The sequence below is a fragment of the Pseudophryne corroboree genome, chromosome 4 (genome assembly GCF_028390025.1).
Source record: "Pseudophryne corroboree isolate aPseCor3 chromosome 4, aPseCor3.hap2, whole genome shotgun sequence".
Lineage (NCBI taxonomy): Eukaryota > Metazoa > Chordata > Amphibia > Anura > Myobatrachidae > Pseudophryne > Pseudophryne corroboree.
Genome location: NC_086447.1, coordinates 794,047,267 through 794,075,192, shown reverse-complemented (window position 1 = coordinate 794,075,192; position 27,926 = coordinate 794,047,267). Strand labels below are relative to the sequence as shown.

The 27,926-nt window shown below is 49.1% G+C and overlaps 1 protein-coding gene across 1 annotated transcript in view; it reads left to right on the top strand.

Moving 5' to 3' along the window:
• LOC134911776 (speriolin-like protein) overlaps positions 1 to 26,209 on the top strand; it is a 37,807-nt gene extending 11,598 nt beyond the window's left edge. The window contains exons 5-10 of the mRNA XM_063919813.1: positions 1,094 to 1,141; positions 3,051 to 3,095; positions 7,891 to 7,926; positions 9,095 to 9,130; positions 24,588 to 24,727; positions 25,740 to 26,209. Of these exons, the coding sequence (XP_063775883.1) occupies positions 1,094 to 1,141; positions 3,051 to 3,095; positions 7,891 to 7,926; positions 9,095 to 9,130; positions 24,588 to 24,727; positions 25,740 to 26,072 (638 nt within the window). The 3' untranslated portion in view covers positions 26,073 to 26,209. The remainder of the gene's footprint in view (positions 1 to 1,093; positions 1,142 to 3,050; positions 3,096 to 7,890; positions 7,927 to 9,094; positions 9,131 to 24,587; positions 24,728 to 25,739) is intronic.
• The last annotated feature ends 1,717 nt before the right edge of the window (positions 26,210 to 27,926 follow it).

Sequence of the window (27,926 nt, the reverse complement as noted above, 5' to 3'; positions counted from 1 at the left end):
GTCTGTCAGTTAATTTGTGTATAAATCGTCTCTGTGACCAGTCATTGCTAGGCCATTGTGGCAGGAGTGCAGTGCAACTGGAGCTGTGTACACACTGAGCGTATGTCATCCAAGCCGGGGAATCGAACCGGCATATTGCTCGTATCAGCGCATATCGGGCAGTATGTATGTGCTGTACATCACACCTGATGATATCACTAGCGTCCTGTAGTATGCTAATAAAGGACGGAACATGATCGTTCCATCCTTCAACTGCAAAAAAAAAAAAAATCAGATATGTGTACAATTCTGAAAAGCGTAGAGGTAGATCTAGTATAAAGGAAGATGTATCGAAGCATGTAAAAAGTGGAGAGGTTGCTCATAACAACCAAACAGCCTCAAGCTAACATTTATCAAGTACATTCTTTAAAATGATATGTAGAACCTAACTGGTTGCTATGGGCAATGTCTCCACTCTTTAGAAGGTTTTATACGTGAGTGGGGGCCCACGCCATACTTGTTGATTCTCATGGCATGTTCAGGAGACTCACAGATTATAGGGTGTCCCCACAGACTTCAGGGAGAGGAGAAGGTAGGTCACTGTCCCTCATCCTGCCCACTTCCTACTTCCTGCTCACTTTCTGCCCACTTCCTACTCACTGCCTGCCCACTTCCTAGTGAAATGAGATTCTCAGAGAAGTGCATCATCCTTGCCCTGTCCCTTCTTTATGATTTATTGTGCTACAGGGGTGGGGCCTTATAATGTGATGTGCACAGTTTGGACAACCACAGTGATTACCTTGTAAATGACTGCCGCTTTAAAAAAGCGTCCAAGTTTGGCTGGGAACCTGCACCTTCGGCCAACTCGGACGTCGTTACATCTGGCCCATAGAGTCTGATGGCAGGTGACTGACTGTACACCCATTTGCAGGGTGTAACTGGCATGAATTCACCAACAATGTGCACACACAAGTACAGCCAATGCAGAGTAGTAAACAGTCTGATCTATGTGCGGTATGTTGCACGCCTTAGCCTGCTATTAATGTTACATAGGGTTTAGCATTGTATCAGAATGCAAAAATCTCAGACTCAGATATTTTTTCTTTGCATACAGCTGACACCAACGCCATAAAAGAAGAGCGTAAACCCGTGGCATGGCACCGTGAGTAGCATTCCCTACACTATATGGAGTAGCTGTAAGAGATAATGGTTGGCTTGGGTGGGGGGATAATACAGGGTCATGGGCATTTGATAGCATCTATGCTTAAGGCCAGAGAAGATGATTGAAGAATGGGAGATCTATGGTAGGCAATTTCAGGTAAGGTGCGTCTATGCAGATGCGGCTCATGCAGGCTTTGCGTCAATCCAATTGGCTGCGACGGTATCGCAGCTGCAAATCACCGCGGCAGTGGCTGCACTTTATGGCAGGAAGAATTCGCACAAAACTGCTCAACATCCTATAGAAGTCCAAGCAGTTTTGTGCAAAGAGGGGCTGATTCACAGCCGTGAAGGGTGCGAGATCGGGTGCCGGTGCCAGCGTTTAAACGCCATTGCAACGACACTTTGCACCCTTCGAAGCCAATTGGATTGACCCCTATATTGTAAGTGTTTTTGGAAGGGAATCTTTATTTCTTAATAAATGGTAGCAGAAATTACTCACTGATAATGACTTGTACCATACAGGCGCATATGTTATGCACGCAGATGCAGACCCATGTGGAAACCGTATAGCTTTGCATATATGTACATATACACATCGTTTCCTTAGACGTTTCTTTTTGATACCGTTAATACATCTTGCCCTTATATTATTAATATCTTTGTCATTGTTCTTTAGCCCTTGCTAGCCTGTGCTGTGAAAGAGTGAAGGCTGTATTCGTCATAAAATCGGGAACCCTTGTCTTTGTACTTTGTGTCCAATACCCCCCCCCCCCCCCCTTGCCAAATCTGTCTAGCCAAGGGGTTTCTACCTGACCAGCCATGCTACCAGATTCAGTGTCCCCCTCCCCACTGTATGCGTGTGGGATCTCCTCCCCTCCATCAGACACTTGACAGCCACGCTACCAGGCTATTTGGTTGAGTACAGGAGGTCATTACTCACTTTGGGGTTGATTTATCGAGCAGTGAAAATAGAAGTGGACCAGTGGAGAATTTTCCCATATAAATCAATCAAGTTCTGCCTATCATTTTATAGATTGTACTTTATAAATGATACTTCAAATCTGATTGGTTGCTTTGGGCAACTTCTCCACTCTTTTCACTGCTTGATAAATCAACCCCTATGTCGCCAGTGAGAATGTTGACCTCGCAATGGGGCAGATGTACTAAGCCATGGAGAGAGATAAAGTGGAGGGAGATAAAGTACCAGCCAACCAGCTCCTGTCAATTTTCAAACACAGCCTTTAACATGGAAGTTAGATGCTGATTGGCTGGTACTTTGGGGGTCATTCCGAGTTGATCGTAGCTGTGCTAAATTTAGCACAGCTACGATCATAAACTCAGACATGCGGGGGGACGTTCAGCACAGAGCTAGTCCGCTCCGCATGTCTGTGCCGGTCCCCCACACAAATACAAAAGCATCGCACAGAGGAGTAGCTCCTGGCCAGCGCAGCTCCTGCGGCTGGCCGGGAGTTGCTCGTCGCTCCCGCTGGCCGCAGCATTGGCCAGCCCCCTCCCGCCTAGCGACCACCTCTGTCTCAGAGGCGATCGCTAGGTAACGAAAGCTGCCATGCGCCGGCGCACTGCGGCGCTGCGACAAACTGCAGCGAGCGATCGGGTCGGAATGACCCCCTTTGTCTCCATCCACTTTATCTCTCTCCAAGTCTTAGTACATAGACCCCTGAGTTTGTTTGATCCTGGACATAGCAGCTCAGAGAGCTACACCTTCAATTCTGATTTTGGAATACAGCTACACTAATAAATTCATACATTTGCATTCTATTGAACTGGCTGTAATCAAAATAAAGGAAAAAGCACCAAAATGCAACACACCATATAGCAACCCAGACTTAGTAAGTTTTAACACTGTCTGATAAACTGAGATTAATCATTTGTTTTATGTTCAATTTAAGGCAGACCATGTTATAAACTCAGCAAGTTTTTGGACCGTTATCGAGGTGAGTAACACATATTCCCCAGAGATAAATTAAGAGAATAGATGTTTTTTTCTCTCCCTGTTATCCAATGAATAGTTAGGGGGATACCTTATTAGCCCCTACAAGCCAGCACGAGCGGTGTCTTATCTGGGGTTACCTGATGCTGCATCGGGTGCTGGCTGCTGACAGCTCCCGGTGCAGCACTGCTCCTCCAGCTCACCCCCCGGTCACATGGCCGCTCCCTCAGGCAGGCAAAACCAAATCCCCGGAAACAGTCCCGTTTCCGTGTGAAGATGGGGTGGTTTCTACCGAAAACACACAGGTTTCACTGAACCTGTGTATTTTTCGGGAGAAAGGGCTTTTTTTTTTTTTACAGGCGATCAATATGGATAGCCTGTAAAAGAAAATGGTGAAAAATCACGAAAAACATACGTTTTTCGCACCCGATGTTTCTTTTACCGGGGCTAATAGGATATCCCCCTTAGAGGTCTATTTACTAAAAGGTGGCTTTTCAAAGACAATTATTAACTGCAATTGTGCCCACAGAATGTAAACTAGCAATCCTATTCCATGCAACACACATCTGGTTTTGCACTTAATAGTATAGCTGTTTTATTTTCAATGGGCAAAAACGTAGCTAATCAGCAGCTTTAAAAAGCCAACGTTTAGCAATGAAACCACTTGCAGGGAAATTCAGCATGCTGCCCTCCAGCTGCTGTGGACATACACATCCCAGCATGCCTTGCATGAGTTTTTACTATTATGGCATTCTAAAACACTGGCATGGCATGGATGTGTAGTTCCAGTAAAAATAAGATTTTAATTACCTACCGGTAAATCCTTTTCTCGTAGTCCGTAGAGGATGCTGGGGTCCACATTAGTACCATGGGGTATAGACGGGTCCACTAGGAGCCATTGGCACTTTAAGAGTTTGAGTGTGGGCTGGCTCCTCCCTCTATGCCCCTCCTACCAGACCCAGTCTAGAAACTGTGCCCGAGGAGACGGACATCCTCGAGAAAAGGATTACACAGATAGTGGCGAGATTCACACCAGCTCACACACAAGGCAGCCCAAGCTAACTAGCTTGACACATCAGCAACGGTTGAACAGGATTACTTACCAAGTAACAAAACAGTACTTACCAAGAACTAAGCAGTACTGAACTAAAAACCACTGCAGGACAACGAAGCGATGGGCGGGCACCCAGCATCCTCTACGGACTACAAGAAAAGGATTTACTGGTAGGTAATTAAAATCCTATTTTCTCTTACATCCTAAAGGGTGCTGGGGTTCACGTTAGTACCATGGGGATGTACCAAAGCTCCCAGAATGGGAGGGAGAGCGCGGAGGCTCCTGCAGAACCACTTGACCAAACTTTAGGTCCTCAGAGGCCAAAGTATTGAACTTGTAGAACTTTGCGAACGTGTTCAACCCCAACCAAGTAGCTGCTCAGCAAAGTTGCAAAGCCGAGACACCCTGGGCAGCCGCCTAGGAAGAACCCACCTTACCAGTAGAGTGGGCCTTAACAGACGTAGGACACGGCAAGCCTGCTGTAGAATACGCATGCTGGATAGTGAACCTGATCCAGCGAGAGATTATCTGCTTAGAAGCAGGACACCCAATTTTCTTGGGATCATAAAGGACAAATAGAGAGTCCGATTTTCTGTGACGAGCAGTCCTCTTCACATAGATTTTTAGAGCTCTTACAACATCTAAGGACTGTGATGAAATTGAGGCGTCAGTCGCAACTGGCACCACAATAAGTTGGTTGATATGAAATGCCGACACAACCTTCGGAAGAAACTGCTGACGTGTCCGTAGCTCAGCTCTATCTTCATGGAAGATCAAGTATGGGCTTTTACAAGATAAAGCCCCCAACTCCGACACACGTCTAGCAGAAGCTAAGGCCAACAAAGTGACAGCCTTCCACGTGAGAAACTTGACCTCAACATCCTGTAGAGGTTCAAACCAGTCCGACTGTAGGAACTGCAACACCACTTTAAGATCCCAGGGCGCCGTAGGCGGCACAAAGGGAGGTTGGATGTGCAGAACTCTTTTCAAAAAAAGTCTGAACCTCAGGGAGGGCAGCCAACTGTTTCTGGAAGAAAATGGATAGGGACGAAATCTGGACCTTTATGGATCCAAACCTCAGGCCCAAATCCACACCTGCTTGCAGGAAGAGGAGAAACCGTCCTAGTTGAAACTCCACCGTAGGAAACTTCTTGGACTCACACCAAGACACATATTTTTTCCAAATGCGATGGTAAATTTTAGACGTTACTCCTTTCCTAGCCTGTATCAGGGTAGGAATAACCTTTTTCGCACTGCCCTTCCGAGCTAGTATCTGGCGTTCAACCTCCATGCCATCAAACGTAGCTGTGGTAAGCCTTGATAGGTGAACGGCCCCCGCTGCAGCAGGTCCTCCCGAAGAGGAAGAGGCCATGGCTCTTCTAGCAGTAGATCCAGAAGATCCGCGTACCATGCCCTTCTTGGCCAGTCCGGAGCAATGAGGATTGCCTGAACTCTTGTTCTCCTTATGAGTTTGAGAACTCTTGGAATGAGTGGAAGTGGAGGAAACACGTACACCGACTGGAATACCCACGGAGTCACTAGGGCATCCACCGCCACTGCTTGCGGGTCTATCGACCTGGAACAATACCTCCGAAGCTTCTTGTTGAGACGAGAGGCCATCATGTCGATTTGGGGTACGCCCCTAAGATCTGTCACCTCCTTGAACACCTCTGGATGGAGGCCCCACTCCCCTGGAAGGAGGTCGTGTCTGCTGAGGAAGTCCGCTTCCCAGGTGTCCACTCCCGGAATGAAGATTGCTGACAGCGCCAACGCGTGTTTTTCTGCCCAGAGGATGATTCTTGTCACCTCTGACATTGCAGCTCTGCTCTTCGTTCCGCCTTATCGGTTTATATAAGCCACTGTTGTTATGTTGTCCGACTGTACTTGAATGGCCCAATTTCTTAGAAGATGGGCCGCTTGGAGAAGACCATTGTATACGGCTCTTAGTTCCAGAATGTTTATCGGCAGGCCGGCTTCCAGACTTGACCACCTTCCTCCTGCACTTCACAAATACCTGCTTCTCATTTGATATCAGTGATTCTAACCGAACGAACATTGGAGACCTTGCTACAGCAAGGTCTCCAATGTATTCCACCATAAAACCTGCAGAATCCTGAATGTTACGGAGAAACAATTCAATGTCACTCTTATCTAAGGTATCCAAATCCTCAAGTAACGTACCTGACCACTTTACTATAGCTTTTGAAATCCATGCAGAGGCAATAGTAGGACGGAGTATCGCCCCTGAAGCCGTGTATATGGATTTGAGCGTAGTATCAATTTTGCGATCAGCCGGCTCCTTCAAGGCGGTTGATCCTGGGACAGGTAAAATCACCTTTTTTGAGAGTCTGGATACAGACGCGTCCACTATGGGTGGGTTTTCCCATTTCTTTCTATCCTCCTCAGGGAAGGGGAAAGCAACCAGAACCCTCCTAGGGATCTGCAATTTTTTCTCTGGATTTTCCCATGCTTTTTCAAATATAGCATTTAATTCTTTGGACGCAGGGAAGGTTAGCGAGGCTTTCTTATTGTCAGTGAAGTAAGCCTCCTCAACCTGTTCAGGTGTTGTGTCCGTAATATTCAACACATCTCTAATAGCCTCTATCATCAACTGCACCCCTTTTGCAAGAGATCCGGCCCCCCTGAGCACGTCCCCATCACCGTCTGCCATGTCAGAGTCGATATCCGTGTCGTCTTGCATGATCTGGGCAAGAGCACGTTTGTGGGAACCTACAGAGGGGGGTCCTGAGGTAACAGAACCGGACCAAACTGCCATAGAATTTTGTAAAACCTGAATTGCAGATTCATTCTGAGCAACCCTAGCAGAAATCTGAGAAATCATAGTTTTGATAGAGGATAAGCACTCCGGCTCCCTTGCTGGTACCTGCGCTACAACAGTGCAATCCTGATTACATGGAATGAGATCATCCTGAGACCTCCGCTGCATATGACACAGAGTCCCTGGATATAGCTAACTGGAGACCCCAAACACTCCACACACACACACACACACACACACACACACACACACACACACTAGGTTAGACAGAGTTTTCCCCCTGAGAATGGCAAGAGAGACACTGAGATCAGAGCCAACCCACTCACAGCGCTGTTATATATAAAGGACACCCCTTATCAGCGCCCACTGTGTACTGTAATAGTTGCACAGATCTAATTCACCCCCCCTTCTACAACCCCCTGGTACCGCACAGGATAGCTGGAGTTGCGGGGAGGGACAGCCCTGTCAGCGTCTGTGTACAGGAACTGCAGGCAGGAAAATGGCGCTGAACGCTGCTGGGTCCGCTCTGAAGAGAAGCTCCGCCCCTTGAAGATGGCGTGTCTTCCTGCACAAATGTTACTTCAGTGCTGATTTGCTGCCATGGCCAACTTCTCCACTGGCTCACTTCTCCACACTTTTCACTGCTTCATGAATAGACTCCTTAGTGGGAAACTTTCAAAAAAGTGTTTGTTTGTTCTGGCAGTTTTCACACTGCCATACATCTCCAGCGGAATTCACCTCTAAGTCATACCAGCAGTTTGGAGAGCAAATACCCAAACTAAATACAGTCCTTCAAATTTATTAGAAAATCTGAAGAAAACTGTAGAGCTGCATCATCAAGTACAATCTGTTTGCCACCTTAGCCTGGTATTACTGTTACAGAGGGTTTAGCATTAGTAGTATCAAAATACAATATTCTCAAGCTCAATTTGATTTATTTATTTTTTTCATTTGCTGACACTGAAGAAAAAAAAGAAGACCCAGAGTCACTCCCAGAGCACGGTGAGTACCATTTCCAACGTGATTTTATTCAAAGACTAATGATAATAGATATTGGTAGGCTTGGATGGGAGCGCAAGCATGTAATTACAACACCTCACTCATCCCTAAGCTTTGTTTTGAAGAACTTCTCAACCAATTAGGGGTCTATTCATGAAGCAGTGAATAAAGTGGAGAAGTGAGCCTGTGGAGAAGTTGGCCATGGCAACCAATCAGCTGCTCCATATAATTGTATATTATGCAAATTATAAATGTTACTTCAGTGCTGATTTCTTGCCATGGCCAACTTCTCCACTAGCTCACTTCTCCACACTTTTCACTGCTTCATGAATAGACCCCTTATACCCTTTTCAGACAGAAAAGTCTGAAAGTCCCGGCAATTACTCGGCATTTCAGTGCCGGGTCGTTTTGCCGGACCTGCCTGACCCCCCCCTTCACATAGACATGCAAATTACCGGGTCGAAAATTTCGACCCCGTAATTTGCAGATCAACGCGGTTATTTTGTCTGTGTGAAAGGGTCAACCCGTGTCATAATTCCCGTGTCTCCGACCCTGGTAAATTCCTGGGTTGAAGTCCCGGGAATTACAACACGGGTTGACCCTTTCACACAGAAAAAGGACCCGCGTGTTACATGAAATTACAGGTGGAACTGCTTCACCCGGTAATTTCATGTTCTGTCTGAAGGGTTATGAGTGGGAAACTTTCAAAAAGTGTTTGTTTGTTCCGGCAGTTTCACACTGCCATACATCTTCAGCGGCATTCACCTCTAAGGGGTGTATTTATTAAGCCTTGGATGGAGATTAATCTGACGAAGATAAAGTCCCAGCCAATTGGCTCCTAACTGTCATTTTTCAAACCCAGCCTGTGACGTGGTAGTTAGGAGCCGATTGGCTGGGACTTTATCTCCATCAGATTTATCTCCATCCAAGACTTAGTAAATTGACCCCAAAGTCATACCAGCAGTTTGGAGAGTAAATACCCAAACTGAATACAGTCCTTCAAATTTATTAGAAAATTTGAAGAAAACTGTAGAGCTGCATCATCAAGTACAATCTGTTTGCCACCTTAACCTGGTATTACTGTTACAGAGGGTTTAGCATTAGTAGTATCAGAATACAATATTCTCAAGCGCAATTTAATATTTTTTTTTTCATGTTGCTGACACTGAAGAAAAAAAAGAAGACCCAGAGTCACTCCCAGAGCACGGTGAGTACCATTTCCAACGTGATTTTATTCAAAGACTAATGGTAATAGATATTGGTAGGCTTGGGTGGGAGCGCATGCATGTAATTACAACACCCCGCACATCCCTAAGCTGTGTTTTGAGGAACTTCTTAACGGGTTGGGTACCGGATGCCGACAGTCACAAGACCGACAGCGGCATTCCAACGTTCAGAATCCCGACACCTGGTGGGTAAGTATGCTAACCCTCTCCCCCTCCACCACCAACCCTAAGCCTAACCCTCCCTTTCTGGAGACTAACCCTAAACCTTCCCTTCTTGCAGCCTAACCCTAACCCTCCCTTTCTGGAGACTAACCCTAAACCTTCCCTTAGTGCCTAACCCTAACTCTCCCCTTAGTGCCTAACCCTAACTCTCCCCCCTCAGCCTAACCCCGCATTCTTACGCTCAGAACGTTGACTGTCGTCTAACCGCTGGCATTCTAAGCATCGGAATGTCAACTACATCCCTTCTCAACCAAGTAGTGGGAAACTTTAAAAAAGTATTTGTTTGTTTTAGCAGTTTTGAATCTGCCATTCACTTCTAAATTATGCCATCAGTTTGGGAAGTGAATACCCAAACTGATTGAGATTTACGTTAAATGCAGTTTAGGGCAAATAAAGTTAAAACATATAGTTTTGCTTATATTTGATAGGAAAAATGTAGCCAAATAAATAAAGATTGTAACCACCACCTGCCTTCTATAACAGCCTGTGCTACACAGTATCAAACCTGGCCATTTAGGTGGAGGTGCTGATTGGACAACCAAGCAGTTGGGTCCTTGACATTCCGAACAAGTCTCCTGGTAGCTTTGGCTGGTGGGTACCAAGCCAAAAGATTCCTAATATAGAGCCCATTAAACTCATGTACAGTAGTTTATTTTTTATGCTAAAATGCTCCTGGAAAGCATGAGCAATGAAGAAAGCACCTACTGTACCTGCTTCATGATAAATCAACAAAAAGAGGCATTTAGCAGCTAGTGCTGGTAAACACATTCATTATCATAAGTGTGTATTTGCACAACGCCTTAGGTACGTGATTGATTATTACCTTGACAGACATATAGGGGTGTATTCAATACCTGTCGGATCCTTTCCAACGGATGCCGGTTGGCCCGTTCCTCACAATGACAATCCGACTTTCTTTAAAGTCGGATTGACACTGTCGGAAACGGGGCTAAAACCTGTCGGGTTTGGCCTCGATTCAGACAATCCACGTGGTTTCTGACAAGTTCGCATTGAAATCAACCGGCATTGAATTGGTCGGAACCCCTTCCGACCTAAACCAGTCTGAAGTTGCCATCTTTCCGACAAGATGGCAGTTTCTGACAATTATTAAATACACCCCCATAGAAGGTGTATTAAACATATACATATATAGCTCTCTGTGAAGGAGTTTTTTGGCCGAGAAACAGACTGCAGTGCTAGAATACCCTCCATACTCGCCAAACCTTGCACCATGTGACTTCTTTCTTTTCCCTAAAGACAAATCTGTACTTAAGGGAACAATTTTGCATCAGTTACTGTGGTAAAGAAGAAAACAAAAGAGTGTAAGGCTTGGATTAGTTTGTGGGTTTGGACTAGGAGCTGCCATGGGAGTGGAGCGTGGAAGGCTGGGTTGGGAACTAGGCAGCTTACTATAACTCTTCTTTGTGCAGATTATGAGAGTGAAGAGAGATAAGGTGTTCTAGTGATTGCTTGGTGTTGGACTGTTGAACTAAACCAGCTATGGCGGATTGCTGGAACGGGAAGGTTTAGATGCTGAGATGTGGGGCAGTCTCAGCTATACAAGATTGCTGTATTGCGACCAGCTACTTAGGTTCAGTTGCTGGGATGCGGAGCAGTACCAGCTATTCGGGAGTGCCCGGTTACGACCAACTACTTATACTCAGATGCTGGAATGTGGAGCAGTACCAGCTGTTCAGGATTGCTGGGTTATGACCAGCTACTTAGGCTCAGCAGCTGGGATGCACGGCAGTACCAGCTATTCAAGATTGCTGAATACGACCAGCTACTTAGGCTCAGATCCTGGGATGTAAAGCAGTACCAGCTATTCAGGATTGCTGATTACGACCAGCTACTTAGGCTTAGATGCTGGGATGCGGAGCAGTACCAGCTATTCAGGATTGCTGGGTTGCAACCAGCTACTAAGACTTAGATGCCAGGTTGCGGAGCAGTACCGGCTATACAGTATTGCTGGAAGGCGACCAGCAATTTAGACTTAGATGCCGGGTTGCGGAGCAGTACCAGCTATATAAGATTGCTGGAGCACAGTCAGCTACTCAGGATTGTAAGATGAAGTCAGTGGGTGCTAAGGTGTTAACTGCACAGGAGTCAATGAGCAAGCTGCTAGACAGAGAGATACTCAGCAGAGGTCACAGCAGGTCTGTAGACAGCAAAACACTGACGACCAGGAAGCGTCTTTGCAGGATCTTTGTACCCCTGGGTCGCTGATAATTGGGTCAGAGTAGGCATCTGACCACTTACTGACTCCCAATTGAATCCTGACCAGTCAGCTGATCTGTATTGTCATAGCTGCTCTCAGCTGATGCAGCTTCCTACATTACTCCATTGGTGCTCCACAGACATGTGTCAAGAAGAAGATGGTGGTGCCCAGCGCTGGCTCCACGTTGAACTCCGATCTCCGTAGCCGCTGAGAGAGGAGGGGGACAATGGCCAGCGCCCACCGAGGCCGTGTCATTCTGGAGCAGGAAAGGTGGGAGAGCACCTGGCAGGGTAGCGTTGTGCGCCAGGCCCACCACCTGGGGGGGGTGGGGGTGCTGCGGGCACAGCTTCCCAGGCCCTGCCTCTCTAACAGAGAGGAGAGGGCCCGGGCCATTCATGCCACTGTCCGCCCGCCGTGATGCTCCGCCCACTTTTCATGACCGATTTCTAGCACTGGCACAGGAGGGGGAGGGGACACTGCAAGCTTCTATTGTAAACGTGCCTCCAAAAATGGCCGCCGCCTCAGAGGAGAGAGTTATTAAAGATACTAGAGGAGCATGTGTGTCCAATGTGTGTAGCAAGTACATGTGTGTAGCAAGTACATGTGTGTCCAATGTGTGTGGTAAACCAGGACACACCAGGGGAAAGAAAATTACCGTCTGGAGCATTCTTTTAATGATATGATTAATTTTTATTAAAACTTAACCTTTTTACTCGTTTTGAACATAAAAATTAAGGGGCATGTAGCTTTTTTTAGTTATATGATAATTAGCCCCTCAGTAATTAGACGTGGGATTCGTCCTTGTGGTGACGATATAGATCTAAAATAAATCCTAAGTAAATAATTGGATTTTAGCTTCTCTACCATGAGAGAGACTGGGAACAGTAATCTGTCCACTTTACAGCAGGCAGCAGTTTCTATCTAAGAAACTGAGAATGTGTGTGTGTGTGTGTGTGTGTGTGTGTGTGTGTGTGTGTGTGTGTGTGTGTGTGTATATATATATATATATATATATATATATATATATATATAATGTTTCTCTTACGTCCTAGGGGATACTGGGAATCCATTTAGTGCCATGGGGTACAGACGGATCCACTGGGAGCCTTGGGCACTTTAAGAATTTGATAGTGTGCACTGGCTCCTCCCTCTACGCCCCTCCTACCAGACTCAGTTTAGAAAATGTACCCGGAGGAGCCGTTCTCGTCTCTGGAAGCTCCTGAAGATTTTTCTGCATTTATTTTATATGTTTGTTATTTTCACGCAGGACTGGATGGCACCAGTCTGTCTGCTTCATGTGACTTAGGGGGGGAACGGCCCAACCTCTTGAAGGGTTAATGGTCCCATTCCCCGCTGACAGGACACTAGCTCCTGTGGAAACTATTCACAAGCCCCACCATGGCAAGCGTACATTCCCGCAGTACCCCACCACCCCTAACAGAGCCAGAAGAAAGAAGAGTGGTGAGTACTAAGCCGGCATCCCGGTTAGTGGGTCGCCGGCCATTATGGCGGCATGAGGCTACGGAGACACATGACTTCAGAACGGGGCGTCTCCCGCTGTGTAAGGACACAGACGCTGAACAGCGGACACAGCACCCAGACTGGCAACATAGCCATAAAAGGAGTCTGTCTCCATTTTATGCACTCAGACACAAACAGCCATTATAAAAAAGAGCGGGAATACTGTAGGAGCGGGGCTTCACTATGAGCAGATCCAGCAGCTCACCAGCGCCATTCTCCCTCTGCAGCAGACACAGACACTGACTGACCTCAGCGGTACCAGGAGGTCATAGCAGGGGGGGAGTGGTTATTAGTGTACTAAGTCCCTAATCTAGGTACTTAGTTTGCGACCCAGCTAAGCTTGGCAGAAGCGGTAAGGGCGCCGTGTGCTGGCTCCATACTCTCTCTCTCTCTCTCTCTGTCTCTCCCTGGAAGGGCTCTTTGTGGGTTAATTGTGCATTTAACCTTTTCCTGTGTGTGTGTGCCGTCACTGTACAGTATGTCAGGCAAATAGTGTGTTTCATGTAAGGCACAGTGTTACTCTTCTCCAGGGGGTTCACTAGTGTGTATTCAGTGTAGTGTCCCTTCCCAGGCTAGCGGGGCAGAACCAGCATGGCTGGACTGCATTATGGGAATGATTTCCAACATTTTTACTAAATTGTCCCGCAATGAGAAACAGACGCAATACTTAAGACAATCTATGACTGAGTTTTTGAAAAGAGACTCGGTACCCAAATCAGCATCTCAGTCACCTGCTATTTGTCCGCAAAAACGTACTTTGGCTCATATCATGCAGTCTGACTCTGATGATGAGGGGTCAGACATGGAGGTGGGGGAGGGTACTCTGTCACAGGAAATAGAGGCTCTCATAGAGGCTATCAGAGAAGTTCTGCATATCCCTAATAAGGTGACAGAGGAGAGTGAGGAATCTTATTTTAATATAAAAAAGACATCCTCAGCCACTTTTCCTGTGTCAGAGGAACTAAATACCCTGTTTGAAGAACACTGGGTTAATCCTGATAGGAAATTTCAAATCCCGAAAAGGTTGCTATCATCTTTCCTTTTTCTTCACGAGGATAGGAAAAAATGGGAAAATCCACCGATAGTGGATGCATCAGTATCCAGGCTGTCACGAAAAATTGTATTGCCTGTCCCGGGTGCAGCCTCCCTGAAAGACACGGCTGATCGTAAAATTGAGACCACACTCAAATCCTTGTATACAGCTGCTGGGGTGGCCCAGAGACCCACTGTAGCATGTGGGTCTATTACAAGAGCTATTGCCAAATGGTCGGGTAACCTAATTGAGGGGTTAGATACCTTGCCTCAAGGAGAGATTAGTTTACTCCTGCAACATATACAGGACTCTGCGAACTTTATGGTGGAAGCCATAAACGAAATAGACTTGCTTAATGCACGCACCACTATGGCAGTGTCAGCATGCAGACGCTTATGGCTACGCCAGTGGACTGCTGATGCGGACTCCAGGAAAGGCATGGAAGGCCTACCCTTCACAGGAGAGGCCTTATTTGGAGATGAACTAGACAAATGGATCTCGAAAGCTACTGTGGGTAAGTCCACATATCTTCCTTCTGCAGCTCCCCCAGCTAGGAAGGCTTACTCGGGTCCCAATTTATAGTCCTTTCGGATGGCCAAGTTTAGGAGCAAACCCAGAGGTTCTCCTACAGCCACTAGAGGCGCTAGAGATAAACCACGCAATCCAGCAACTGCCGGTTCACAGGAACAGAGCTCAAGCTCTGCTTCCTCAAAACCTTCAGCATGACAGTGGACCGCGATGCCTGGAAGACTGGCAGGTGGGAGCCTGACTAAAATTCTTCAGTCACATCTGGACAAGTTCGTGCCAGGATCCCTGGGTCATAGATCTTATTTCCCAGGGCTACAGACAGGAGTTCCAGGAGCTCACACCTCACAGATTCTTCAAATCAGGTTTACCAGTTTCACAAGAGGCAAGTATAACTTTACAGGACGCCATTCAAAAACTGGTACAGACTCAGGTCATTGTTCCAGTTCCACCTCATCTGTAAAACAAGTGGTATTATTCCAACTTGTTTGTAGTACCGAAACCGGACGGTTCGGTAAGACCGAGTCTGAACCTCAAGTCGTTGAACCCGTACTTACAAGTGTTCAAATTCAAGATGGAGTCTCTGAGAGAGGTGATCTCAGGTCTGGAGGAGGGGGAATTCCTAGTGTCTCTGGATATTAAGGATGCATACGTTCACATTCCGATCTGGCCGCCTCATCAGGCTTATCTACGGTTTGCACTGCAAGAGTGTCACTACCAGTTCCAGGCCCTGCCATTTGGTCTCTAGACGGCACTGAGAGTGTTCACAAAAGTGATGGCAGAGATGATGTTTCTACTCCGCAAACAAGGAGTGAACATAATTCCGTACCTGGGCAATCTTCTGATAAAGGAGCCGTCCAGGGAGCGGTTGTTGGACTGCTCTGGCCTCTCAACCAAACTACTCCTGGATCACAGGTGGATTCTGAACTTACCAAAATCTCACCTAGAACCGGCACAGAGGCTTCCTTTCCTGGGAATGATACTGGACACAGAGTCTCAGAGAGTGTTCCTTCCCTTGGAGAAGGCTATGGTAATCCAGTCGATGGTTCGGGCTGTCCTGAAGCCAACCCGGATTTCGGTGCATCTGTACATTCACCTTCTGGGGAAAATGGTGGCCTCTTACGAGGCACTTCAGTATGGAAGGTTTCATGCGAGGCCCTTCCAGCTCGATCTGTTGGACAAATGGTCCGGATCGCATCTTCACATGCACCAGAGGATTCGTCTGTCGCCAAGGGCCAGGATCTCCCTTCTGTGGTGGCTACAGACTTCTCACCTTGTCACGGGTTGGAGGTTTGGGATTCAGAATTGGATTCTGCTAACCACAGACGCAAGCCTCAGAGGTTGGGGAGCAATCACCCAGGGGGTGCAGTTTCAATGAAGATGGTCAAGTCAGGAAGTCGTCCTTCCAATAAACATCCTGGAACTCAGGGCTGTTTACAACGCCCTTCTGCAGGCCTCATCTCTACTTCGGAATCAGGCCATTCAAGTCCTGTCGGACCATGTAACAGCGGTAACGTACATAAACCGACAGGGGGGAACGAAAAGCAGAGCAGCAATGACAGAGGTGTCAAGAATTCTCCTCTGGGCGGAAAAACACGCCGTGGCATTGTTGGCGGTTTTCATTCCGGGAGTAGACAACTGGAAGCAGACTTCCTCAGCAGACACGACCTGCACCCGGGGTAAAGGGGCATTCACCCGGAGGTGTTCCAGTGGTTGACACGTCGGTGGGGATATCTACAGATCGACATGATGGCCTCTCGACTCAACAAGAAGCTCAAGCACTATTGTTCCAGGTCGAGAGACCCACAAGCAGTGGCGGTAGACTCTGACAACTCCGTGGGTCTACCAGCTGGTGTACGTGTTTCCTCCACTTCCTCTGATCCCAAGAATTCTAAAGAGAATAAAAAGGGAAAAGTTTCAAGCAATACTCATTGCTCAGGACTGGCCGCGAAGGGCCTGGTTTGCGAATCTTCTCGAGATGCTGATCGAAGATCCGTAGCCTCTACCTCTTTGTGAGGATCTTCTGCAACAGGGCCCGTTCGTCTATCAATACTTACCGCGGTTACGTTTAACGGCATGGAAGTTGAGCGGCTGATTATAGCCAGGAGAGAGATTCCTGACAAGGTCATCCCGACTATGATCCAAGCCAGGAAAGGGGTAACGTCTAAACATTACCACTGTAAATGGAAGAAGTATGTCTCCTGGTGTGAAAGCAGACAATATTCTGCAGTGGGATTTCATCTGGGACGTTTCCTGCTTTTTCTGCAGTTGGGAGTGGATGTGGGCCTATGTCTAGGCTGCATTAAAGTCCAGATTTCAGCCTTGTCTATTTACTTTCAGAAACAATTGGCTTCTTTCCCTGAGGTCCAGACGTTCTTGAAGGGTGTTTTGAACATCCAACTTTCCTTTGTGCCTACCACGGCACCTTGGAATCTCAATTTGGTTCTGCACTTCCTCCAATCGGACTTGTTTGAACCGTTACAGGAGGTGGACGTAAAGTACCTTACGTGGAAGACTGTCACACTGCTAGCTTTGGCTTCAGCAAGACGTGTGTCGGAGCTGAGGGGCGTTGTCTTACAAGAGCCCTTACTTAATTTTCCATGAGGACAGAGCTGAACTTAGGACTCGTCAGCAATTTCTTCCTAAAGTGGTGTCCGCATTTCACATCAACCAACCTATTGTGGTTCCGGTTGTTACGGACACCTCTGCTACTTCAAAGTCTTTGGACGTTGTGAGGGCTTTGAAGGTGTATGTAAAGAGGACTGCTCGTCACAGGAAGTCGGACTCACTGTTCGTTCTTTATGATCCCAATAAAATTGTGTGTCCTGCTTCAAAGCAGTCATTTGCATGCTGGATCAGGCTCACTATCCAGCATGCTTATTCCGCAGTAGTCTTGCCGGTTCCAAAATCTGTACAGGCCCACTCTACTAGGTCGGGGGGTTCTTCTTGGGCAGCTGCCCGTGGTGTCTCGGTTTTACAGCTCTGCTGAACAGCTACTTGGTCAGGTTTGAACACGTTTGCAAAGTTTTACAAGTTTGATGCTTTGGCCTCTGAGGACCTTCATCTTGGCAAATCAGTTCTGCAGGTACCTCACCCGGTGTAGGAGCTTTGGTACTTCCCCATGGTACTAAATGGTTTCCCAGTATCCCCTAGGATGTAAGAGAAAATAGGATTTTAATTACCTACCGGTAAATCCTTTTCTCGTAGTCTGTAGGGAATACTGGGCGCCCGCCCGGTGCTTCGTTCTTCTTGCACTGTTACTTGGTTCAGTAATGTTGTTTGGTTCAACTGTTGCTGTTCCTGGTTTCAAGTATGGTTAGCCTGGCTTAACTCTTGTTTTGTGTGTGCTGGTTCGTAATCTCACCACTTTCCTTTTTCTATATCCTTCTCTCAAAGTATGTCCATCTCCTCGAGCACAGTTTCCTAGACTGAGTCTGGTAGGAGGGGTACAGAGGGAGAAGCCAGCGCACAGTATCAAATTCTAAAAGTGCCCAAGGCTCCTAGTGGTACTAAATGGATTCCCAGTATGCCCTACGAACTACAAGAAAATAGGATTTTGGTACTTACCGGTAAATCCTTTTCTCCTAGCCCGTAGAGGATGCTGGGGACTCCAAAAGGACCATGGGGTATAGACGGGATCCGCAGGAGCTTGGGCACACTGAAAAGACTTAAGACTGGGTGTGAACTGGCTCCTCCCTCTATGCCCCTCCTCCAGACCTCAGTTATAGGAACTGTGCCCAGGAGAGACGAACATTTCGAGGAAAGGATTTTTGTGTAAACTAAGGGCTACAAACATACCAGCCCACACCACAACCATACCGTACAACCGGAGTAACAGTAAACCAGATAACAGTATGAAAAAACAACAGCAACAAGCTGAAACCAGAAATACACAACCCGTGTATAAACTAAGTGAACCGACAAGAGAACACTGCAAGAAACAGTCCGCACTGGGATGGGCGCCCAGCATCCTCTATGGACTAGGAGAAAAGGATTTACCGGTAAGTACCAAAATCCTATTTTCTCTTACGTCCTAGGGGATGCTGGGGACTCCAAAAGAACCATGGGGTTTATACCAAAGCTCCAGACCGGGCGGGAGAGTGCGGACGACTCTGCAGCACCGACTGAGCAAACGCAAGGTCCTCATCAGCCAGGGTATCAAACTTATAGAATTTGGCAAAAGTGTTTGAACCCGACCAAGTAGCCGCTCGGCAGAGCTGTAAAGCCGAGACGCCCCGGGCAGCCGCCCAAGACGAGCCCACCTTCCTGGTAGAATGGGCTTTCACCGACTTCGGCACTGGTAATCCGGCCGAAGAATGAGCCTGCTGAAACATACTACAAATCCAGCGTGCAATAGTCTGTTTTGAAGCAGGATGACCAATCTTGTTGGAAGCGTACAGGACAAACAGTGCCTCAGTTTTCCTGGCAACCGCCGTATGGGCGACGTAGATCTTCAATGCCCTCACTACATCCAGAGACCTTGGAACTGTCCCAGCATCCCTGGCCACCGGTACCACAATAGGTTGATTAATGTGAAACGAGGAGACAACCTTTGGTAAAAATTGTTGACAAGTCCTCAATTCTGCCCTATCCGAATGAAAGACCAAGTACGGGCTTTTATGAGATAAGGCCACCAACTCAGACACCCGCCTGGCAGAAGCCAGTGCCAACAACATGACTACCTTCCAGGTGAGAAACTTCAACTCAACCTTACGCAAAGGCTCAAACCAGGAAGACATGAGAAACTGTAAGACCACGTCCAGATCCAATGGGGCCACAGGAGGCACAAACGGAGGATTGATATGCAAAACTCCTTTCACGAACATCTGAACCTCTGGGAGGGCAGCCAGTTCTCTTTGAAAGAAAATAGACAATGCCGAAATCTGCACCTTGATGGAGCCCAACTTCAGGCCTACATCCACACCAGCCTGCAAAAAGTGAAGAAAACGCCCCAAATTAAATTCTTCCGCAGGAGCCTTCTTAAACTCACACCAGGAAACATACTTCTTCCAAATACGGTGATAATGCTTCGCCGTAACCTCCTTCCTAGCCCTGAGGAGAGTAGGTATGACCTCTCCTGGAATACCTTTACGAGCTAAGATCTGGCGCTCAACTTCCATGCCATCAAACGCAGCCGTGGTAAGTCTGGAAACACGCATGGGACCCTGCAACAACAGGTCCTCTCTTAGAGGAAGCGGCCAAGGATCTTCCACTAGTAATTCTTGAAGATCCGGATACCAGGCCTTCCTTGGCCAATCTGGAACTACGAGAATCGCCTGAACCCTTGCTCGCCGAATGAGCCCCAGTACCTTTGGAATGAGAGGAAGCGGAGGGAACACATACACCGACTTGAACACCCACGGAGACACCAGGGCATCCACTGCACTGGCTTGGGGGGGTCCCCTGACCTGGAACAATACCTCGGAAGCTTCTTGTTGAGACGAGACGCCATCATGTCTATCAGAGGGAGTCCCCAACGCTTTGTCACTTCTGCAAACACCTCTTGATGAAGAGCCCACTCTCCCGGATGGAGATCGTGTCTGCTGAGGAAGTCTGCTTCCCAGTTGTCTACTCCCGGAAGGAAGACTGCTGACAGGGCGCTCAGGTGTTGTTCCGCCCAGCGAAGGATTCTTGTGGCCTCCGCCATTGCCGCTCTGCTCCTTGTGCCGCCTTGACGGTTGATATGTGCCACCGCTGTGATGTTGTCTGACTGTACCAGGACAGGTCGACCCTGAAGAAGGCTTCTTGCCTGTAGCAGGCCGTTGTAAATGGCTTTTAACTCGAGAACATTTATGTGGAGACTCGCTTCCTGGAATGACCATCTCCCCTGGAAGTTCTTGCCTTGGGTGACTGCACCCCAGCCCTGGAGACTCGCATCTGTCGTCAGAAGTACCCAATCCAGGATACCAAACCGGCGTCCCTCTAGAAGGTGAGACCCTTGTAGCCACCACAGGAGGGAAATTCTGGCTCTGGGAGATAGATTTATCTTCCGGTGCATGTGCAGGTGAGACCCGGACCATTTGCACAGCAAGTCCCACTGAAACACCCGGGCATGAAACCTGCCGAACTGAATAGCTTTGTACGTCGCCACCATCTTCCCCAGAACGCGCGTACATTGATGGATGGACACAGTCTTCGGCTTCAGAAGTTCCCTGACCAACAACTGCAGTTCTAGAGCCTTTTCTTGTGGAAGAAAAACTCTCTGTAACTCCGTGTCGAGAATCATGCCCAGAAAAGACAGCCGGGTGGTCGGAATCAACTAAGATTTTGGTAAATTGAGCACCCAACCGTGCTGTTGAAGCACCGACAGCACCAAATCCACACTCCTTAGCAACCTTTCCTTGGACCTTGCCTTTATCAGGAGATTGTCCAAGTACGGGATAATTGAAACCCCCTGCTTGCGAAGGAGAACCATCATTTCAGCCGTGACCTTGGTGAACACTCTCGGGGCCGTGGAAAGGCCAAACGGCAACGTTTGAAATTGGTAATGAGAGTCCTGTATCGCAAACCTGAGGAAGGCCTGATGCAAAGGAAATATCGAGACGTGTAAGTAGGCATCCTTTATGTCGACTGACGCCATATAACCCCCCCCCCCCCTCTAGGCTGGAAATCACAGCTCGAAGAGATTCCATCTTGAACTTGAAAACTTTCAAGTATGGATTGAGGGATTTTAGATTCAGAACCGGTCTGACAGAACCGTCCGGTTTCGGCACCACAAATAGGCTCGAGTAGAACCTTTCCCCCCGTTGTGACGGGGGAACTGGAACAATGACCTTCTGTTGACACAATTTTTGTATCGCTGCCAACACCAGCTCCCTGTCCAGAAGAGACGCTGGTAAGGGCGAAACGAAAAACCGGTGAGGGGGCACCTCCCGAAACTCCAGCTTGTATCCCTGAGATACAATCTCTAGGGCCCAAGGATCGAGGCCTGAACGAACCCAGACCTGACTGAAGACTCGGAGACGGCCCCCCAGCGGTCCGGACTCCCCCAGGGAAGCCCCAACGTCATGCGGTGGACTTGGTAGAGGCAGGGGAGGACTTTTGGTCCTGGGCGCCTGTGACGGCAGGCGACTTCCTACCTCTTCCTTTACCCTTTGAAGCGAGGAAGGACGAACCCTTTCCACGCCTGTATTTATTAGGACGAAAGGACTGCATCTGCTGATGTGGGTGGTGCCTTTTAGTGCTGTGTGGGAACATAGGGAAGAAAAGAAGACTTACCCGCCGTCGCGGTAGAGACCAAGTCCGCCAAGCCGTCCCCAAACAAGACATTACCTTTGAATGGTAAAGCTTCCATAGCTCTCTTGGAGTCGGCATCAGCATTCCACTGGTGGATCCACAACGCCCTCCTAGCCGATATTGACATGGCATTGGCTCTTGATCCCAAAAGACAAACATCCCTCGCCGCATCCTTCAGGTAATCTGCAGCGTCCTTGATATAACCAAGAGTCAGAAGAACATTATCTTTATCAAGGGTATCCATGTCAGTGGCTAAATTCTCGGCCCATTTAGCAATAGCACTACTTACCCACACCGACGCCTCTGCAGGTCTGAGCAATGCGCCTGTATTAGCGAAAATGGACTTCAGAGACGTCTCCAGCTTGCGATCCGCCGGATCCTTGAGAGCTGCCGTGTCCGGAGACGGAAGCGCCACCTTCTTAGACAAACGAGATAGAGCTTTGTCAACATTTGGAGACGACTCCCATTTTTCCCTATCATCAGAGGGGAAGGGATACGCCATGTAAATCCTCTTGGGAATCTGCCACCTCTTATCCGGCGACTCCCAAGCCTTTTCACAAAGAGTATTCATTTCATGAGAGGGGGGAAATTTCACTTCAGACTTTTTCCCTTTGAACAAACAAATCCTTGTTTCCTGCACCACAGGTTCATCAGAAATGTGTAACACATCCTTTATAGCCACAATCATGTACTGAATACTCTTCACTAAACGCGAATGCAAAGCCGCCTCAGAAAAATCGACCTCAGAGTCAGAGTCCGAGTCGGTATCAGTATCTGCCACCTGAGTAAACGGCCGCTTCTGCGAGCCCGATGGGGTCTGTACCTGAGATAAAGCCTCCTCTATGGACTTTTTCCACACCTGCGTCTGTGACTCTAACCTCTTAGATAACTTATCTAACCTCTTAGATAACAAAGCTACATTCGTATTGATTGTAGTTAATAACGTGAGTAAATCAGGTGTCGGCTGTGCCGACAGAGCCAAATCCAGACCCACAACTTCACCCCCCACAACCTCCTCCGGTGAATCACATTCAGCCTCAGACATGTCGACACGTTCGATCGACACAGCGACACACACTCAAAATGTCCCAGCTAGGGGACAGGCCTACAGTGAAGCCCAGAGAGAGATCCAGAGGGAGTATGCCAGCTCACACCCCAGCGCCTATATATCCCCATAGGGGATATATATTACCAGCGCTGCTAGAAATAAAACAATGCACCGCACTGCGACCCCCCCCCCCCCCTGAGAAATCTCCCCGTTACTTGCGGGGAGCGATGGAGGTCCCGCCCAGCTCTCCTTGCCGCCGCGTGGAGGAGAGGAAGATGGCGCCGTGAGCCGCGCGCTAAGCTCCGCCCTTCCTGGCGGGCTTCAGCGCGCCTAATTTGAAAATGCCGGTGGGGGCCAATGAACGGTGCCGAGGCATCGACAGTGCTTCTGCCGGCTACCCGGACCCCAGTGACCTGCTGCCCAGGGCGCCCCCCAGTGCCCTGCACCCTGCGAGTGCCATCCGCGATGTGTGTGGGAGCATGGAGCGCAGCGTCCCCGCTGCGCTGTACCTGGTCACCGAAGTCTTCTGCCGTCCTGAAGTCTTCTGATCTTCTCATACTCACCCGACTTCTTGCTTCTGGCTTCTGTGAGGGGGTGACGGCGTGGCTCCGGGAACAAGCAGCTAGGCGCACCAAGTGATCGAACCCTCTGGAGCTAATGGTGTCCAGTAGCCGAGAAGCAGAGCCCTTAAACTAAGAAGAAGTCGGTCTGCTTCTCTCCCCTCACTCCCACACTGCAGGGAGCCTGTAGCCAGCAGGTCTCCCTGAAAATAAAAAACCTAACAAAAAGTATTTTCCAGAGAAACTCAGTAGAGCTCCCCTGTGAGTGTCCAGTCAGTCCTGGGCACAAAGTCTAACTGAGGTCTGGAGGAGGGGCATAGAGGGAGGAGCCAGTTCACACCCAGTCTTAAGTCTTTTCAGTGTGCCCAAGCTCCTGCAGATCCGTCTATACCCCATGGTCCTTTTTGAGTCCCCAGCATCCTCTAGGACGTAAGAGAAAAGGATTTACTGGTAGCTAATGAAAATCCTATTTTATATATATATATATATATATATATATATATATATATTGCTCAAAAAAATAAATGCCAAATTTGTTAGCTAAAAAGCAAAACCATGTGCACTGCAGGTGGGACAGATATAACATGTGCAGAGAGAGTTAGAGTCGGGTGGGTTTAGGGTTATATTGTTTCTGTGCAGGGTAAATACTGGCTGCTTTATTTTTACACTGCAATTTAGACTTCAGTTTGAACACACCACACCCACGTCTACCTCTCTCTGCACATGTTACATCTGCCTCTCCTGCAGTGCACATGGTTTTGCCCATTAGCTAACAATTTGCTGCTGCAATCAGCATACCCTCCAACATTTTACACATAGAAACAGGTACAAATGAGGAAAGTGGGCATGATCACTGTAAAGGGGGCGTGGCCACATCCACTTTCCTATACTTTCAATGTAAATTTGGAGAGTCAAAATCGGTACAAAGCTCTTTTTGGCAGGTACAGACCATAAAAAAAAGGTACTCTGCCTGGCAAAAAGGTACAGTGTGGATCAGATCTGAATTAGGCCCTCAAATTTTGTCTCTCGGGACTGTTTCCCTATAAAGTCTAATTTTGCCTCTTCACTTCTACAGAGTCTGAAAAGCCATCACGAAGTCAGCAGATTGTTGGTGAAATTGGCTTCCAGTTAGATCGAAGGATTCTGTCAGCTGTCATTCGAGAAGCTCGACTGTATGGACACTGTATGGCTAATATACAAGATAAGATTCTGCAGGTTACTAAGCAAAGTTACTTCTTCTTTTTCTTTTTAAATGAACAAAGCAAAACATTTTCTGAAAATGCCAATGTTGTCTCCGCAAGGTGGCAGCAAGCCTTTTTACACTAAAACAATATATATGAAATTGCAGCCTATCAAGTCAACCAATGACATTGGCACTATGTATTGTTATGAATATTGACAAACCCACCAGAGGCATCACTAACCTTTGTGAGACCTGGTGTGACAGACTGAGTCCATATATGCATCCTGACAAAAAAGGGGTGTGGCCTTACCGGTTTGGGGCATGGCTCAATGCCCGTTTTCATCACACTGGGACTGCCTTGTCTGCAGTGCCAGCTCCTACACTGTGACAGGAGCCTAATGCTGCAAGTAATGCATACTTGCCTACCCTCCCGGAATGGCCGGGAGGCTCCCGAAAATCGGGTGACCCTCCCGGCCCCCCGGAAAGGTGGGCAAGCCTCCCGATTTCCCCTTCGGCTGCCCGCAGCAGAGTACAAGCGGGCGGCCCAAGGGGGTCCGATGACGCGATTCGCGCTGAATCGCGTCATCGTAGCTCCGCCCCCCGCTATGCAGCGGCTCGTTTCTCGGCACAGCGGGGGGCGGAGTCACGATGACGCGACCCTGATGTTACGCCCCCGGACCGCCCATCCTGCTGCCGGCCACGCCCCCGGACCGCCTATCCTGTGTCGGCCAGCCCCCCATACACCTACAACGCTGCCTCCTCCCGGAAGAGGAGGCAGCAAAGTAGGTAACTATGAAGTAATGTTACAGTGCAGTACCCGGCTCCTGTCACTGTGGAGGAGCTAGCATTTTGGGGTCACTTCTCGCTGTGTGACACCCAGAAGCAGCCCACACCCCTGTAGTGATACCACACAATGGCTGCCTCTACTGCCTGCGAAAAGTACATACTCCTTACTTCTCTATGTGCTGCTACAGAGCCCAGCAATACCCTATTTCATCTCCACTTATGTATACACTTATGCAGGTTTCCTTTTCCTAATTACAGCATAGCACCTGTAAATTGTCCGGTCAAGTGAATGAAGAATTAAGAGCTACAATGACTCAGCGCTACAAGGACCTCATGGAGCGACTAAGGACGCTGGGATATGACCCTATAGTGCACGTCCCTTTCACTGAGGATTTAGTCAACAGCAATGGAATCGTGAAAGAACTGCCAGACGTTGGAACCGAAGAACGTACGCGTCTAGATGATCCAGAATATCTGCGCGGGATAATAAATGACTGTGTTCCAGGGGACATGTTACCATCCGTCCATGTCCTCCTGAACTGTCTGGCACTGCTGGCTCAGGAGGATGGAAATCCGCTGTTCATCTGGTAGTGAGGAGAACACTTTCCACCCAATGCTTCTCTCACAGTGCAACATCAATACATGCATCATACCATCAGCCTTGCTAAGCGGTAGGACAGGCAGGTTTAATAATAACAATACAATACAGCATTAGAAACACCAGAAAAGTGTTTTGTATCTTTTTATTAATCAATAAGTTTTCTGCAGTTGGCACAATTATTATTATTATTATTACTAGGTGCTTCATCGCACCCTACGGGCGCTCTTCACACCGTCGCAGGGGGCTACGCCCCCTTAACCCTTGCATGCCTTTCTGGGGTTCAATATTTGTATTATATGGAGTATTACCTGCATTCCTTTGTTAGTGGTTAAATATTGCACAATGAAAGGGCGTGCGATGGTGAAGGAGGCGCAGCCCCTTGCGACGGCGTGAACAGCACCTGCAGGGCATGATGTACAGAAGGTAGCAGGAGCGGGGGGGACTGCAGATGGGGGGGGTGTCTGTAGATGCTGCGGGTGGAGGGGGGGGCGGATGCGGGGGGGCTGCAGGTGGGGGAGGGGCAGGGGTGCCACGGGTGGGGGAGGGGCAGGTGCGGGGATGTTGCGAATGGGTGAAGGGTCCCGGAGGTGCTGTGGGATGGGAAGGGGCAGGGGTGGGGTAGGGGGTCCGGAGGCGCCGCGGGTGGGGGAGGGGCAGGTGGTGCGGCGGATGGGGAATGGGGTCCGGAGGCGCTGCAGGTGGTGGAGGGGCGGGTGCGGGGGGGCCGTGGGTGGGGGAGGGGCAGGGGTGCCAGGGGTGGGGTAGGGGGTCCGGAGGCGCCGCGGGTGGGGGAGGGGCAGGTGGTGCGGCGGATGGGGAAGGGGGTCCGGAGGCGCTGCAGGTGGTGGAGGGGCGGGTGCGGGGGTGCCGTGGGTGGGGGACTGTGGATGGAGGAGGGTGTCTGCAGATGCTGTGGGTGGAGGGGGGGGGGCAAGTGTGGGGGGAGACATTTGGGGGGGTGGATGGTGGGGGGGGTCTGGAGGTGCTGTGGGTGGTGGAGGGGCGGGAGAGTGGGAGCCACGGATGGTGTAGGGGGTCTGGAGGCACAGCGTGTGGGGGAGGGGTGGGGTGCCGCATGTGGTGTAGGGGAAGGTGCAGAGGGGTGAAGGGTTCTGGAGGTGCTGTGTGATGGGAGGGGGCGGGGGTGCCGGGGGGTGGGGAGGGGTCCGGAGGCGCTGTTGGTGGGGGAGGGGCAGGTGCGGGTGGTGCGGCGGATGGGGAAGGGGGTCCGGAGGCGCTGCAGGTGGGGGAGGGGCGGGTGCGGGGGTGCCGTGGGTGGGGGAGGGGTGGGTGAGGGGAGGGACCGCGGATGGAGAAGGGTGTCTGCAGATGCTGCGGGTGAAGGGGGGGCAAGTGTGGGGGGAGACATATTTGGCAAGGACAGTGGTGACAGGGCAAGTAAAGGGGTGACGGGGCCTTGACAGGGGCGACGGGGCCAGGGCAGAAATGATATGGACAGGATAGGGATGCCAGGGTAGGGGCGGCAGGACCAGGACAGGGGTGACAGGGCCAGGATAGGGTTGACAGGGCAAGCACAGGGGTGACAGGACCAGGATAGGGCTGACAGGGCCAGGATAGGGGTGACAGGGCCAGGATAAGGGTAAAATGGCCAGGATAAGGGTCACAGGGCAAGGCCAGTGGTGACAGGGACATGACAGAGCACAGGGCACGGTAGAGATTGGTATTAGGGACAAAACAGTGGTGACAGACAGATGTGTCTTACCGAAGTCACTGCTGCTGGCTGCTGCTGTTTCACTCCAACCTTTTGGGATCTGCTGCTGGTGGAGACTTGGCATGGCTGACTCTCTCAGGCTGGAGTCCTGCTTCCTCTGCCCATCCGCATC